At 50.1% G+C, this 16,020-nt stretch overlaps 2 protein-coding genes across 3 annotated transcripts; one reads left to right on the top strand and one right to left on the bottom strand.

The window, feature by feature from the left end:
• Nucleotides 1-3,679: 3,679 nt before the first annotated feature.
• LOC117857361 (uncharacterized) lies at nucleotides 3,680-4,916 on the top strand. The gene has a single exon (XM_034739991.2). The coding sequence runs from the start codon at nucleotides 3,870-3,872 to the stop codon at nucleotides 4,740-4,742; it is 873 nt and encodes a 290-aa protein (XP_034595882.1). The 5' UTR covers nucleotides 3,680-3,869; the 3' UTR covers nucleotides 4,743-4,916.
• A 3,922-nt stretch (nucleotides 4,917-8,838) lies between these two features.
• Nucleotides 8,839-13,096, bottom strand: LOC117857360 (protein YLS7). 2 transcript variants are annotated; one of them, XM_034739990.2, is made up of 5 exons: nucleotides 12,937-13,096; nucleotides 11,836-12,804; nucleotides 11,257-11,757; nucleotides 10,815-11,092; nucleotides 8,839-10,023 (listed from the first exon to the last, which is right to left on the bottom strand). In XM_034739990.2, exons 3-5 carry the CDS (start codon nucleotides 11,744-11,746, stop codon nucleotides 9,226-9,228), a joined length of 1,566 nt encoding a protein of 521 aa, XP_034595881.1. In that variant the 5' UTR covers nucleotides 11,747-11,757; nucleotides 11,836-12,804; nucleotides 12,937-13,096; the 3' UTR covers nucleotides 8,839-9,225. The 2 variants fall into 2 exon arrangements, with proteins under 2 accessions (XP_034595881.1, XP_034595880.1); XM_034739989.2 differs by having other exon boundaries at nucleotides 11,257-12,804.
• Nucleotides 13,097-16,020: the final 2,924 nt, after the last annotated feature.

Here is a 16,020-nt window from a genome sequence, read left to right as displayed (position 1 = left end):
TAAAAAGATTTTAAAGACGGTTTTTAACGGGTGATTTTAGTTAGTGATTTTTGCGGGCGTTACACTGGAGAATGGTAAATAAGGCATTGCGTTATACGCAAGGCATGAAAGGCCTCATGTTAACGTACAGAAGAACTGATTCCCTTAAAATAGAAGGGTACTCATATTCAGATTTTGCGGGAGATGTAGACGATAGAAAGTCCACATTAGGTTATGTATTCACTCTCGCAGGTGGAAATATATCGTGGAAAAGCTCTAAGCGAACCGTTATAGCATCGTCCATGATCTATGCCGAGTTTGTAGCTTGTTATGTGGCCACTGGGCAGGCAAAATGGATGAAGAAATTTGTACCCAGGTTGAGAGTGGTAGACAACATTCAAAGACCACTCAAGATGTACTGCAACAATGAGCCAGCAGTATTTATGCTCACAACAATAAGTCAAGTGGTGCTGCCAAACACATTATGTTGTGAAAGAGAAAATCCAGAATCATACCATAAGTCTAGAATACATAAGAACAAAAGAAATGCTCACGGATCCGCTCACGAAAGGCTTACCGCCCAATGTGTTCAGAGAACACTTAGCCGGCATGGGTTTACGGGAAAAGCCTGTGATTCTTGGATACTAAGGGCCTAGAATAAGAATCTATTTCAAAATATAAAGATGTGTTGTAACTGTTGAATATGATAATACGTAATTGACTATTATGACGAGACATGCTCTATACATTGATCTGTGATGAAATGGGTGTTAAGTTAAATTTAAGACTAAGTTTAAGTATGAGGTGAGATCAAGGGGGAGAATGTTAGTTTGATCTCCACCCCGACTCAGTCTAATGATCGAGTCGGACCCTATCTCGCGTCCTGATAAGGGGCGCACAACCAATCTATGGTTGCGAGCCCCCATCGTGCAGTGTGTATAAAAGGAGAGGTGGGGGTTAGGGGCACGAACGCCCAAGTTCGCTGCCGTGCCCTATTCGCCCACCTACAGAAGCCCGATCTAATCTAGACGCGGTTAGCGGCGGGAAGCTCCGCTGCCTCCTGCTACACCACACTCGTCGCGCCGCCGCTATCTCCATGGCGAGCTCAAGCATTAAGACTGATGGTTGACATCTCTACTCTCTCTACTCTCCCTTCATCTCTCTCTCTGTTTTCTCTGATGTAGATCTTAGACAATGTTTTAATCTAAAGTAGTGATCCTATGAACCTAATCACTATAAGCTCTTTGTTCTGATCCGGTGATCCCTTTCCACCATCCGCAACCTTGCATTGCAAATTTGCATGTCGCACCGGACCAAATCCCCGTCCAGGTGCACAACGAACATGTCGCCCGTTTTAGCTAAGCGAGGCCGCTGGAATTGGGATCGGACGAACGATGCATGCGGACGCAGAGCCACCACAACGACCCAAAATGAGGCAAGAAACATCTGGTGATCCACTGAACCTGGACGCCTTCCCGCGAGTCCTCTCCACGGCACACACGTGACTGACTCGAGGAGTCGGAGGATCCCATCCCATTCTAGAACTGGCACTGGCAGCGGGCCCTTCCTCCCTCCCAGTCCCAGGCGGCCAGGCCACACACCACGGCACAACAAACACGAGCCCTGGCGTGGCCGCCTAGCCCGCGCGCGCGCTGGCGCCTGAGCGGAACGAGCCGGGGGGCAGCTTCTGGCCTTTGCCGTGTGCGTTGGGTTGGGTTGGGGCCTGGGGGGATTTTGTTCAACGCATGGTTAGTTCGACGGAAACCACGAACGGGCAAACCGGCGGAGCGGCCGGCCTTCCCGGCGAAACGGTGGGTCGATGTCCTCCGCTCGCTCGCGGTCGCGGACGGACACCGGCGGCCAACCTTAATAATTCCTGGCCCACCGGCGCCGCTCTCGGAATCCCCCTGATACGTGTTAGGTGCCCGTGCGCCGTGCGCCGGTGGCTGTGGAGGACGATGGTCACGTATGCCGTCGTCGTCCTGGCTCAACACACGACGATGGACGTACTCACTCTCTCGTGAGTTTGTATCTTCCTACTGCGGCAGACGACGATAGTACGATACCTGTGCTTCGTACGCATCTGGCGATAGCACAGCACGTCGTCTTCGACGCCAGTACGCACGCCGCCATAGTGGGGATGCTACTGAACTCCACGTGTTTCCAAGTGATAATCTCTCAGCGGCAACTTTATGTGTTGCGCTACAAAGCGAGAACGCGAGAAATTCTGCAGAATTCCACCATGGTTCTTTTATTGCTAAATTCTTCGTGATAGTCCATGCATTTCGAATGCAGCTCGATCCACCACAAACCACCAAGACTACAAAACTCTCAAATCCCAAAGGTGAAATCGAGGATTCTCATAATGTCAACGAGGGGGAAAATGTGCATGGATCCACCAAGCCGACTGCGACTTTGCCAGTGCGGACTGCGGAGCAGGTACACGATGTATACGGGCGCGACCCACGACCAAGGACAGACAGCGCCTTGACGAGGGGAAAGCGAGCGGATGCCCGTGCCCCGAGAGCGAAAGGGCAAGTCCCTATCGGGCGCCACGGCTAGTAGCGACGCCGCGCGGCCGCAGCCGCGGGCACGGCCACCGCCCGCCCCCACGGCTGCACCAAGGGCCAAACGCGGGCGCCCCCAGCCCCCAGGCAAACAAGCACCTGGCACCACCGCGCTGACCTGGGCCAATCGCGCCGCAGGCCCGCGTGACAGAGGATAAAGACCCGCGATGCCGCGGATATCCCCGCCCCCCCCCCCCCCCCCCCCCCCCCCCCCCCCCCGGCGCGCGCTTGGCGATCAGGCCTGCCTGTCCCCGTTGTCACAGTGACGATGGCGTGCTTGAGCCTGTTCCCCATCTAATCCAAATCCAGGGACTTTCCGGGTCGCCTCCGTCGAGTCTCGGCATACGGACGCGTCGATTAAATCTTTTGGGGTCCCTAGTCACTCGCTGGTTTTTGAATGGAGACTTGCCCCGTTTCACCTCCGTTTATTCGCAAAAGGACCGCGAATATGCTGCTTTCTTGATCCTTTGGAGGCCAAAGGGTCATCTCTAGATACTGTAGAAAATACAAGACTAGCTAGGAGTACGACGGCTTGGTTGTTGCCTCGGAAACGCACACCTAGAACTTCACAAAGCGGTTACCAAAAACCTCGACATGTTACCGCAACCAAAAGGAAAACAGCCGTAGATGCAACCAAATTTAACCCTGTTTAGTTCACCCCCAACTTCCAACTTTGACACTATGCAAAAAGAAGATTTCCCATCACATCAAACTTGCGGTACATGCATGGAGTACTAAATGTAGACGAAATTAAAAACTAATTGCACAGTTTTGTTGTACTTTGCGAGACGAATCTTTTGAGCCTAATTAGTTAATGTTTGGATAATAATTCACAAATACAAACGAAACGCTACAGTGTGCTACAGTACTGTAACAGTAATTTGACACCTCCAAACTTTGACAACTAAACAAGCCCTTAAACGTTGTGGCACTGGCATGCCAACCATTGGCTGGCTCCGCGGGATGGGATGGGACTGACCCCAGCGTGGCACGGTCGAATTGGCTCGAAGCCTCTCTATCTTTAGCGCGCCAGCTTCCCCAAAACGCCATCAAGAGAGCATATTCCGAGGGTTCACCCTCGCATCCCCGTCTTCTCAAACAATAATCGGGTGACCGACGCGTCCCCACCCCACTAATGCCACGGTTAATCCAGGGAATAGACCCTTCGCCCCGTGGGGCGCCCGTCGCCGAGCCAACCACCCTATAAAACCCGGGGGTCGCCGGGTGTCCGCCTCCCCCCCTCACCGTCGCAGCAGCTCACATCACAGCACCACCACCTCCCCGGAAAAGAGAGACGCGCCACCGGGCCGCTCGACGGCGAACATGGCCGTGTACATCCGCCTCAACGACGCCGTCCGCGCGCGCCTCCGCGGGGATGACGCCGCCGGCGCGGGGTGCACCAGCAGCGGCAGCGACCACGACGCGTCCGCCTGCCTCTCCGGGCTCGTGCAGGCGTTCCTCGAGACGGAGGCCGGCGCCGCCGAGGAGGGAGCTGGGCCGGCGCCGAAGGAGTATGATTCCGATGATGGGGATGGTTCTGAGCGAGCGGCCGCCGCTGCGGCGTCCGTGAGAGAGCTGCTCGACCCGCCGGCGAAGGAGGACGTGTTCCGGATCAGGCTGGCCGCCGCGGTGGCGGCGGCCATGGAGGCGGAGGCGGCGCTGCGGGCGCACGGGGCGGCGTTCCGGCGCGCCGTGATGCGGCGCCTGCGCGGCGCGGGATACGACGCCGGCGTGTGCAAGTCGCGGTGGGAGGCGTCCGGCGGCATCACGGCCGGGACGTACGAGTACGTCGACGTGGTGGCACCGCCGGCTGCGAGGGGCGGACCGCGGGGCAGGTACATTGTAGACGCCGACTTCCGGGCGGGGCTGGAGGTGGCGCGCGCGACGCCCGAGTACGCGGCCGTCGTGGCCGCGGTGCCGGCGTCGGCGGTGGTGGCGCGGGAGGAGTCGGTCGGGCGCGCCGTGCGCGTGGCGTCCGACTCGGCGCGGCGGTCGCTCCGCGCCCACGGCCTGCACGTGCCGCCGTGGCGCAAGACCCGGTACATGCTCGCCAAGTGGCTCGGGCCCTACAAGCGGTCGACCACCACCTCGCCGGCGGCAATGCCGATGCCCGGCGCCGCCGGTCTGGACGTCAAGTGCCGCGCCGTCGGGTTCTTCCCGCCCCCGGCCGCCGCGCCGGCGGCGAGGATCAAGTAGCTCGCCACCTTCACGGCGTTCTCCGGGGAGAGATCATGGAAAAAGAGATGTTCTTTGTAGAAAAAAGAGAGATTTTTAGTGCGCGAGAGTTCCATTTTGACTTTGAGTTGCTCTCGAACTTTTTTGTACAGGGATTTTTGTTCGAGATTATCAAGAGCGCAAATTGTTCTTGCACACCACTTTGCTTTTAAGAAAAAAAGGTGGCACGAGAAATCATTAAGTACTGGATCCTGATCTCTCCTCAGAAGAACATTAGGGAGAGACTAAAAAGGATATTCGGAAAAGAAATGGTGGAAACGGTGTACGCGGCGGGCAGGTGGTGTTGTACTGGATGAGCATGGATAAACACGATAGCATTGTTTATAGACTCTAGCAGCGGTGTGCCTGTCGGCGGCGGCGAGATTTTGATTTTATAACGCAAAACGAGGCAGGACCCTGCCTGCTGTGTGATCTGCGTGTGATATTTTCGCTTTGAAAATCCGCAGCACCCTGTGATAAGCATATGGTAACCCTTCCACAGCGAACCTCTTGTCACCTGCAAATTAAAGATCACCAAATCTTTTGCTCTGGCAGTAACACTTACCTCCAAAAAGGTTCTTAATTAACTCGCTGTAATAAGCAGACAAGAGACTTGTACATGCTTTGCTGGAAGGATCACACATTGTCGACACATCACGGCATCTCTGCTCCTAATCTCAACTTCTTGACGATGCCAAGCACTGTGCCATGGTCCATGGCAGCTAGCAGAGCTAGCGTGGGTTTCAGTTTCAATCCGAAACAAAATCCGTGCAACAAAATGCGAAAACCCGTTGCCATTCAAGCGGAATTTGGATTGGGTAGGAGAAAGGCGACGGAAATTATTGTCAGTGGTCCAGGGTTAGTGGATGGATAAAATGGAATAATGCGACGCCGGGACTCGTCACTTCGATAGAGGAGTCATCCTGTCGACACATGCGGGCCATGGCCCATACGGCCATACGTGCCCACTCCAAATCTCCAATCCATCGTCTCCTCTCTCTCTATCTCTTTCTCTCTCTCGTCCGCACCGCGAGCTCGATCGCCGTACGCCGAGGTGAGTCACAGGCGGGCCGGCAGCTTGGCGAGGCTTGGGCGACTTCGTGAAGCCGCCTGCTGGAGACGCGCCACGGCGGCCGCGGCGTAGCGGCGGGGGAAAGGGACGGGGAGGGCACCTGTGCCCAGGCCGGATGCCCGGATGGGGTGGGGCGGCAGGTGACGGAGGGCTTACCAGTTATCACCCGTGTCCCTGTCCCCTCCTTGCTCTCGGATGGTTCCAGGGTCCTTCGTCCGCTAATGGTAGTGAAGTGGCCACACAAATATTACCGGTACTTCCTCCATTTCAAATTATAGATCATTTTAATACTTTTAGATTCATAACTTTTATTTATGTATCTAGATATAAGTACCAACACCTAATTATTTAGGTACTTAGCAAAATTTAGCAAAATATATGAAATGACTCCAATTTAGAACGGAGGGAGTACATCTACATCCCGTGGTCATTAGATTTGACTTCCAGCTTATCTTGACTGGATGCATGTAGATGTGGAGTTGTTGAGTCATCGACCCGGATGCGTCGAGAGATGTCGACCACAGCCGGATGCGTCGAGAGATGTCGACCATGGCTGTGGTGTTCATGGCAGTCACATTTTCGACAGATTTTAACGTTATCAGTGTAATGAGGGGAATTCAACTAGTGCCATGTTCACTTTCAGTTCTTCTCTTGGAAATATAGTGGAAAATTTTCTGAAAGCCAGTAGAACGACTGGACTCACACCACGGAATGGATAAACACTGTGCTACACCAATATCTGAAACGACTGGCTACAACTAAAACACTCATGAAAAAAGAAAACAATTAGACAGGTGCATGTGCATTGCCGTTATGCATATACATTCTTTCTATTATTTAAAAGAATATAGTTTTAAGTTGCGGCGGTCTATTTGGACACGAGAGATCAAAGAGCACGACACGATGGGTGGCATTGGTGCAACTGCCCCTTAACCAGCTGCTTGGTGGCATGCAGTGGAGATATGTGGTCATATGGGCATGAGATGGGTGCTTGCTCGCGGCTAGCCTAGCTAGTGGCCTGTGGATCACACCAATCAGGCCATCATTGCAGGGGAAGTGCCCCATGCTTGTCTGTTATTTTCTGTGTGCTCTTTACGTTCAAAAAAAAAAAATTATGTGTGCTCAAACGCTGGACAGGTCTACACCACCAACTGAAACCTGATATAAGTCTCACTCACTCACGCGCACGTGTCAAGCAGACACTAGGATAGGACGGAGCACGGAGCACGCGCAATGAGATTATTGCAGAGCCGGGGCACAGATGACACGGCACGTGTGCAAATCATACAACGGTGATGGGGGCCAGCTTGACGGTGACGAATTTGTGGGAGCTTGTCAGTAGTTTCAGTGGTGAAAAATGCCTGGTCAAAGTGGGAAATCTCATGGGCCAGGCTCTGCTCTGAAAAGATCGGGCAGGGCAAGCCTTTGGACTGTTGCTGGATATTGACCTTCCCTGTGCATTAGGACCTAATTTTTTGCGATTTGATTTTCAACCCGTGTTGAACTATTCGTTTTTCTTTCTTTATTACCTATTTATCAATATATATCGTAACGTGGAGTTACTTTGTTTACTTAGCACACGACTCGATTGGAATTGCTTGAATTGCTCTACTGATTTTTTTCTTAAAAAAAAGGAGGTACAACTTCTGATGTGCTGAAATATTCTTCATTCACCAGGGAATGGCAATTGCCAATTGGAATTATGAATTTAGGAGGCACGTGTTTTAATGCCCATTCCTGCATACATATACAACAACTTGTTGATAGTTTTGGTTTACGCTGACACATATACTGATCTTATTCTGGATACTAGATTAATAACACGCCGTAAACACTAGTCGCATTGCTGCTTAGCACGCCGTAACAGGTTTTTCCTGCCTCACACAGTCACGCTACGTGCTAATCCTTTGCTTACCACCTCACTGGGGGAGTGGGCAGCTAAGGTCCTAGATTAATACCCCTCCATTCCAATTATAAGTCATTCCAATTATAAGGTCCTAGATAAAATACTAACATTCATGATAACAAATAAATACCATTAGTTTTTTCATTAAATATATTTTCATAGTATATCTATTTGGTCTATAATTTTAATTAAACATAAAATTATTTGACTCTCCAAAAAAGTTGAAATGAGTTGTAATTTGGAACGGAGGGAGTAGCACGTTACTCGCATGGTTACCGAAAAGGCGAGCAAGCAGCATCCGGTTGACGATACCATGGCATAAACTAGAGCCCCTCCCAAAATAAAATTAGAAATGGTGGACAAATGGCTGTACGAAGAGATAACATGGGGGCCAAGTGGCATATTCCGGGCATAGAACCTAACCGATGAGATCAAAGCTCCCGATGACAGCTGACAAAACAATGTTATCTTGAGCTCTGCGGCGATTGACGCTACTGGACCGGAGAAGGGTCACATCACATGGCCATTATCTAAGGCTAATCATGGGAATAGAATTTTGTCGGAGCAGCGCTGAGCCAAAAGCTGGTCTGGAACTGAATTCCAGAGAGCAACCAAGCATTCAATTCAAATAGCTGCCTTGATATTACTCTCCTGCTATGATTTTCCAGGTACTGATTACTGACCTCATCATCTAGAGCCACAGTATATATTACTCTCCTGCTATGATTTTCCAGAGCGTACTGTGACTTGTTATTTCTCACCTTCAAAAAGGTCTTTGAAAGGCCTAGATGGACCAACCTGTTACTGATAGCAATTGATGCACTAACCATTGGTACTAGAAAACTAATGGCAGTCACAATACGCAGCTTCTCCAGCCAGAAGATAGCAATCTCGAGCCAACTGATAAGTAGCATTAGAATATACCTTTTCTTTTACTTTTTTATACCCTTGCTTTCTAGAACACTGCTAACATGTCAAGATCATACAGTACTAAATAATTTGAACCACAAGACACGTGTTAGGCAAGACCAGAAACCATTTATGCACTTTCTGGAATACCTGCAATAATAGAACAGCAGTATTTTGCAAAAACGCAGAAATTGCAGTTAAAGCAAGTTATCGCAGCAGATATCAGTTTACACTATTGCGGTTTCAGTTGACCTTTTGTACTCCTCGCTGGTTACATCCTCATTCTCTTCTACCAAGCAAACTAGTACACCGACACAGACTCGATACCAGTTTTACACTATTGTGTTTACAGTTCCACAAAATTTGGCAAGAAATGATACGTCCAAAATGTGTCAGACAAAAAATACACCGAATCTTACGTATCCAAAGCTATATTCCTTCCTATGTGGTAAGAACAACATGCTATATTCCTTCCTATGTTGTAAGAACAACAACATGCTAAGTGCCACGATACACACCGAGGTATTTCGCAGGGCACAACGTATCATGTGATGGCGAAGTAGACGCAAGTTCTATCTTCAGCTACTATCTCTCTCGAACTCTCTTCGTATGGTCTCTAGCAACATCTCATTCCATGTATCTACTGGTCCTGGCATGCACCAATGCAAGCAATCCTGAGGCGGAGGCTTTCCATCTGGCCCTCTCTGTGTTTTCTTGTTTGGGTCAGGACTTCTATATGGGCCAGGATGCCCATCAGCCCTGAAGGCAAAGGGTTCAGTGATGTCCATCAACTTCAACCGAGAACCGTGTTCCCCTGCATTCTTCACTGCTTTCCTGAAGCCTTCAACCTGCTTACCATACATCGCATCAGTAAAGCCATTCCTCACCACCTCATCCAAGGGCTTGACCTTTCCTGTGCATGATCCACCAGTGTTCCATGCTCCACCTTCATAGTGATCTGGTGACCACGTGCGCACGATAGCTAGGCCAGTGAAATTTGGGTTAGTTGCCACAGCAGTCAGGCAAGTCTCAACAGACACACCAAAAGCATCCACGTTGTTCATCTGCATTTTTCCTGCTTGACGAGGCCACCAGAGCTGCCCTCCAACAACATTGCCATTAAGGACATAGGCTGATCGTTTGGCGAACCAGTGGCCGGAGGAGAGGACAATTACATCAAACCTTGGGAGAAACTCCATGAAGGTCTCATCAGGGACATCCAGAAAAACCTTATCAATACCCTTGGGAGCAATCCCCACAGCTTCAGTTGACCTGTGCACTAACCAAGAAGACCAGACACGGGCAATAGTTGTTGAAGTTGACTTGAACAGCCACTTGTGCATCCTTTTGTTGCCACGGTTTTGTGGGACGTCTACCTATGAAAAGGAGAACACCAAATCCTTCAAGACAACAAACCAGCTCAATGTTGCTTGACAGCTTGATGACAAAAGGTACAAATACATTCAGCTTAGGAGTGCAAACTTGTTTTAAGTTAGCCTTCATATGACATTTGCACTAGCCTAGAAAGAAACCCCCCTTAAGAAGTGCTCGGTATAGAGAAATGAATAGGTCAAACATGAATGATGAGAAAAGAAAAGTAACTAATCTTTGTAATAGTCTCCCAAACAGAACAAGAGCAACTTCTAAAATAAGAGAAGCCTCATATGTTGATGAAGTACACCCTTTGAAACAATTCTAAGTCACAGAGCCACCTGTCCGTATGAGTATGCAAGAAATATCCCAAGTACTTCACGTTCTTTTGCTTATTAGTGGTAGTTCTTCAGCTTTGATATGCTTTTTGTGTAAACTTATCTTAGATTTTTATCCCGAATTATTCCATATTCGATGAGAAAATAAGAACTGACAACATTTTTTCCTTCATTTTAACACAAAATTTCAAATAATACCGCTGTGGGCAAGCACTGAAACTACCAAATGTTAAACAAAAACAACGGTTCATCTGTAACTCCTGAACAAACCCTGACTCAGGGCGAATCATTAGTAGAAAGGCCTATGAATTTGTACTTAACTACTTATATACCATTTTTCAGAGGGGAAAACATATAGATCAGTAAAACTAGACACAAAAAGGATCTAGCAGGTCATGGCTATCTTGAATTATATAATTTGAATGCTGGATCATGAATAGTATCAATAGGTGTCTCACCTGCCACAGAAGGCAAACAAGGGATTCCATCTGATTCCGAGCAACTGAATCCCCAACAAACGCAAGTGTCTTGCCTCTCATCAACTCCAAGAACTTCCTTGCATCAAAGCGCGGAAGATTGCACTGTTCTGGTTTCCATCTCCAGTTCTCATATTCCTTATCCGGTCGCCCGTTTCCTTGACAATTTTGCATCTGTGTAATGATAGGGCAAGAGTTGTTTGTGTATAGCGGCCCAGAAGAATCAAGAACCCACTCCCCATGGTATAGATCACAAGTACCTGTACAATAAAAACAAGGATCAACTTCTGCTATATCCCAGTTATTCCTAAGTGAATTTGTGATGATAAATTTAATAAATGACTACAGTACAATGCCAACAACATCCCATCCATGTTGGCAAAATGCCGTGCAGAAACATCAGGGGACTGCACTAACACTTCACCTTGCTCCGCCTTTTGAGATTCATTTGATGAATCCTCCTTTTGAGATTCATTTGATGAATCCTCATCCGGGGTTGACGTGGTATCACCGGGAGCAACTGGATCCGGCTCTTTGCTTTCGATTTTTCCAGTAACCGCCGACGGTTGGCCAGAATCCACGTCACCGCCCTGACCATTCTGCTCCACTAAGGGTTCCCGGCCACCCTGCAAGGATTCTTCCCCAATCGCAGTGCCGTTCGTGTTTCCATCAGCATGGTCCGGCGACGAAAGCTTCCCCAGGCCAGTAACGCTGACGGGGAGGTAATCTTGCAGCGACGTCCGAGGCAGGGACGAGCCCACGGACAGCGATATCAACAGGAGGGTCAGCAACAGCGCCGCCACCGACACGACGATGGTGACGACCCACCGCCGGACTCCGGCGCCCCCCGCCGGGGCCTTCCTCCCCGGCAAGCTCATGGGCATGGCCCCTCCCCCCGAGATCAGCCCTCCCATTCGAACCGCATCTGCGCTACGCGCGACGAAATCCAGATCCAGGAAAGGAAAGAGATCGCGACGGAGGGCAAGGAGACGAGGAGGCGTACCAGCGTGGAATTTGGGGATGGAGGTGGGGAAGGGATCGGATTCGGGCGGGGAAGCGGGCCAAGCGGGAGCGGAGCGGAGCGGCGCGGCTGTGCTCGTGGTCGGTGAATGCAGGAGAAAAGGATGGGAAACACGGACAGGGACAAACCTTGTGGAGGGGGAAGATGAAAGGTTTTGCTACGAACCACTAAAAAATATAACTTTGCTAATAGACACTCTTCGATAGAGGTAATCAGCTATAGGACATCATAATTAATATTATATTTAATTTAATAGAAAGCCACTGTCCCATGCAACTTCAAGAGTTCAAAAAAATTCTTCCCCAAAACGAAGTATTGGAGGCTATGCTAAAAAATTTTTCCCCTAAAATCATATCAACCCACAGCAGAACGCTAAAAACTACCCCCAATAATTTAAAAAAAAGGTCACGTCATCGTAATTGAGCCCATTTACTGGCCTGCCCACCTTCCAACCCATGACACCAGGTACCCTCCTTCCCCTCTCGAAGCACTCCAGGCACTTGGTCAGCACAACCTCGGCCGCCGACGCCGCCGTTTTTCTACCCGTGCCCGCGGCCGAGACTTCTCGTGCTATGGCCATGACACCGGGTACCCTCCTTTCCCTCTCGAATCACTCCAGGTACTTGGTCAGCGCAACCTCGGCCGCCGACCGCCGTCTTTCTGCCCGAGCCCGAGCTCGCTGCCGAGACTTATCGTGCTACATCACGTGTCAGATCATGTACAACAAAGTAGTGTCCATTCATCACTATCTAAAATTGAGATATTGCAACTGCAGTTGTTACCTCCCCTTCATGAGATCTGAAGAAAGAAATTGAGAAGGGGCAAAAAAAGACATTGAGAGGATGATGAAGATCAGCAGCGGTACGAGGCCATAGCCAGCGCGCTGACGCTGGCCACGTGCTCCAGGGTGCTCTGCACCATGTAGCTGCATGGTGGCGTACCCGCCCCAATCTGCACGAGCAAGGACGAACAATTACCACAAAACTCGCGTATTCAGCAATTAGAAATGCTTACGGGGAATCACTAGATGTCTAGATCGACTATTAAGATTTAGGGAGAAGGGAACAGGTTGGAATCACGCACTAGTACCAACTCGTCAGGAGGCTCAGTTGGCCGTCTGTCGAGGCGCAAGAGCAGCAGCAAGATGGTGAACGGGCAGAGGAGCAGCTCAGTGGCGAGTGCTCGTAGGAACATGTCCCTCTCGAAGGCCACCACCGCCTGCGCGTAGGGGTAGCCGCCGCCGACAGCGTAGCGCGCGACGACCAGGGTGATGCTGGCGACACTGCCCACGAACATCAGCGAACGCCGGATTCACCTCCGCGGTCACGGGCCTCCTCGGCGCCGGCGCCGGCAGGGGTGGGGCCCTTGCCGCCGCCTCAATGTCCGCCATGGCAGCGCGAACCCCGTGCTCCAGCTTTCAGAAGATTCCTTACCGCTGCTGAAGATCTGAGAAGGTCCGGCTGCTTGGGTGCTGCCCAGGAAAAACGCGCGAGGGAAAGAGGTCGGGGGCGGATTGGGGGATACAGTTCGCTGCGAATATACGCGGGGTGTAGGCTGTTTTTTTCACGTCGTTAAACTTCTAGGGAGTTTTAGATGGACTGTTGAATTCTTTTTTTTCCTAAAGAAGATATGGGGGTAAGATTAGCAGTCTTTTGGAGTTGCTCTTGCATACGCCGGAATCTCATTCTCCCCCATTCCACTCTTGCTCCAGAAAAACGTGAGGTAAAAATGAATCAGTGCCGGCTTCTCTATGGATGGCAACGGGCACATTACCCTTGGGTAGAGGGTTTATAGACCCACGCCCGCGAGGTAAACTCTGTACCCGTGCCCGCGCACACCACCCGTCACGGGGCAAGAAGTTGTGCCCGCAGCGACAGGTGGGCGGTGGGTGGCGCGGTGGGCGGTGGAGGGTGGAGGGGGTGGCGGGGAGCAGGCGACGGGTGGCGAGGAGCGGAGAGGACGAGAGGTGGTGTGCGGGTGCGGCTGGGAGGAGGATTGGAGGAACGAAGGAGAAGTCTAGAAATCGGTTATATAATTATTTAGGTTCACATGTCATGCACTATGTAGCGGGTTTGCGGATACAGGTAAGATATTTTTATACCTTCTAATTTTTTTTTGCTCGTGGACATAAATTTAAACCCGCACATGTATCCGTATGCAAAGAATAGAACCCGTATCATTTTTGCCCGTGGACACGTGGGTAATTTGTGCACTAGCATCCGTTGGACACGCGGGTAATTTGTGCACTTTGCGAGGCTCCTCCCAACACGCGCAGTCGAGGCAGCCTCCCATTTCTCGGTGGAGCGCCTGTTCACGGCGGCCGCGGCGCCCGCCCGAGGCGCTCATGGTGGCCTCTACCTGCGGCGCGCTCCGCCTGCTCGAAGGGGCCGCGGCGCCCGTTACCGTTGGCGCGCGGCTCGCGCTCAAGGCGGCCGCACGCGACAAGCTCGGAAGCTCTGCGCTTCCTGTCAGTTCGTTGGCATCGAGCTAGCTGCAGCTCAAATCCAACATCAAATCCCTGACCTTGAGCTAGCTGCCGCCCAAATTAAGCTTCCCATCGGCTGCATTTGAGCTCTTAGCTTAAGCTTTGCGCCGGCCAAATCAAAGATCTCTCCGCTGGTGGAAAGCTCGAACGTCAGGCCCCTTTTCCTCGCTTGCTTTGCCAAAGCTAGATAAGTCCATCGGCTTGGTGTCGGCTGGCGCGGCCGCTCGGCGCTGCCGTCGGGAGAGGATGCGGTGCGGCCGGCCGGGACTTCGCTCTGGAGCCGGCGTCAATCCCTTGAGCGTTTTTTTAAGTAGTCAATTTAGTGGCTTTCTCTTAAAGTTTGAATATAATATTGAATGCAGTGTCTTGCAGCAAATTACCATCATTGAAGAGTGTCTTCTGGCAAAGCCATATTTTTTAGCGGTCTGTGGCAAAAGCCACGATTGAAGAGTGTCCGGAAGCCAATTTTGCTAAGATAAAATGATTACTGATCATGCAGTTTGTCAAGATTAATAGGCAGTAGCGCTTACCAGATTTCATGAGTTTTATTCTTATTAATTAGTATGCTATGTAGGATTTTTTCTACCAATCATACAGTATAGACGCTCACAAATACGCACGCACACTCGCCTCTGCGAATACATGCACGCAACCGTACTCTTATGAACATTTCCGAAACATTGAACTGACAAATACTCAAGATTGATGAAGTAACCACTAACGTCTCGCTGTCGAGAAGCACATCCCACCAAATTTAATAAAAAAGAAAAGAGAATAGTAGTTTTTATTTAGACGAGACCGGCCTCATATGAATACAAGGTAAGTTTGAACCAGTGATTAGTGAACACCTATACGATCAAATTGCGACCTGATGTCCGTCGGTCAACACTCCCATTTTCCAGTCAAATAAACTCACTACAAAACGGAACCTCAGAATTCCTATAAATTATAGCAAAAATTCTTTATGTGTTAAAATTTAAAATAGGAGCGCAATTGGTGCCCGTAGGAACATCCACAAGCCTTTTGAACTACTGGTATTTATTTTAAACACCATATATTTAAAAGTAAAAAAACAGCGTTCACTTGTTATGTATTATTTTCCTGACAGGTTATTTGCCTTAGATGTTTTTTGTGGTCCAACTATAAACATAAAAAATGCTTTTGCGTTATGTACCCAGTTTGATTCAACTAATCCACGGTTTAGCGGGAGCAATTGGTAATAGATCAAAGAAAACGAATCATTTCAAGCTAAAAATATAATATAAAAGAAAGATTAATGAGTACATGATGCAAACCAGTCTTGGTAGTATATCCTCACTAGGGAAGGATCCAACCATGTAACACGGATACGCCAGGTGACGCGCGTATCGCGTATCGGATACGTATCTGTGGATACGTATCTGTTAAGTATCCTGGAAAAGAAAAAAGAAAAGAAAAATCATGGATACGTTGGCCGAGACGTGCTGTGACTCTTGGATACGGCCCGCCTCCCGCTTCCCGGCGACGACCGGAGGGCACCTCCACCAGACCACCACCTGCTGGCAAAGAGTCATCGGCGAGCCATGGTGAGTTTCTCCTTTCCCCTGCACTTCTTTCTTCTTCTCTTGTTCACCGCGCCGGCTCCTGGTGCTCTTTCGAGTGGTGGAGGGATCCAATGATGGGGGTAGCCGGGTGTGTGGTGT

This window comes from Setaria viridis, chromosome 5 (assembly GCF_005286985.2).
Source record: "Setaria viridis chromosome 5, Setaria_viridis_v4.0, whole genome shotgun sequence".
Lineage (NCBI taxonomy): Eukaryota > Viridiplantae > Streptophyta > Magnoliopsida > Poales > Poaceae > Setaria > Setaria viridis.
Note: the sequence above shows the minus strand (reverse complement) of the source record. Positions and strands in the feature narration are given on the sequence as shown.

Excerpts from the sequence above, each read along its gene's own strand:
- LOC117857360 (XM_034739989.2), bottom strand. The coding sequence starts at position 11,746 with ATGGGAGGGCTGATCTCGGGGGGAGGGGCCATGCCCATGAGCTTGCCG. Across the intron at positions 11,093-11,256 it reads ATCTCAAAAGGCGGAGCAAG|GTACTTGTGATCTATACCAT; the intron begins GTGAAGTGTTAG and ends TTTATTGTACAG. Across the intron at positions 10,024-10,814 it reads TTGTTTGCCTTCTGTGGCAG|GTAGACGTCCCACAAAACCG; the intron begins GTGAGACACCTA and ends TCCTTTTCATAG.
- LOC117857361 (XM_034739991.2), top strand. The coding sequence starts at position 3,870 with ATGGCCGTGTACATCCGCCTCAACGACGCCGTCCGCGCGCGCCTCCGC.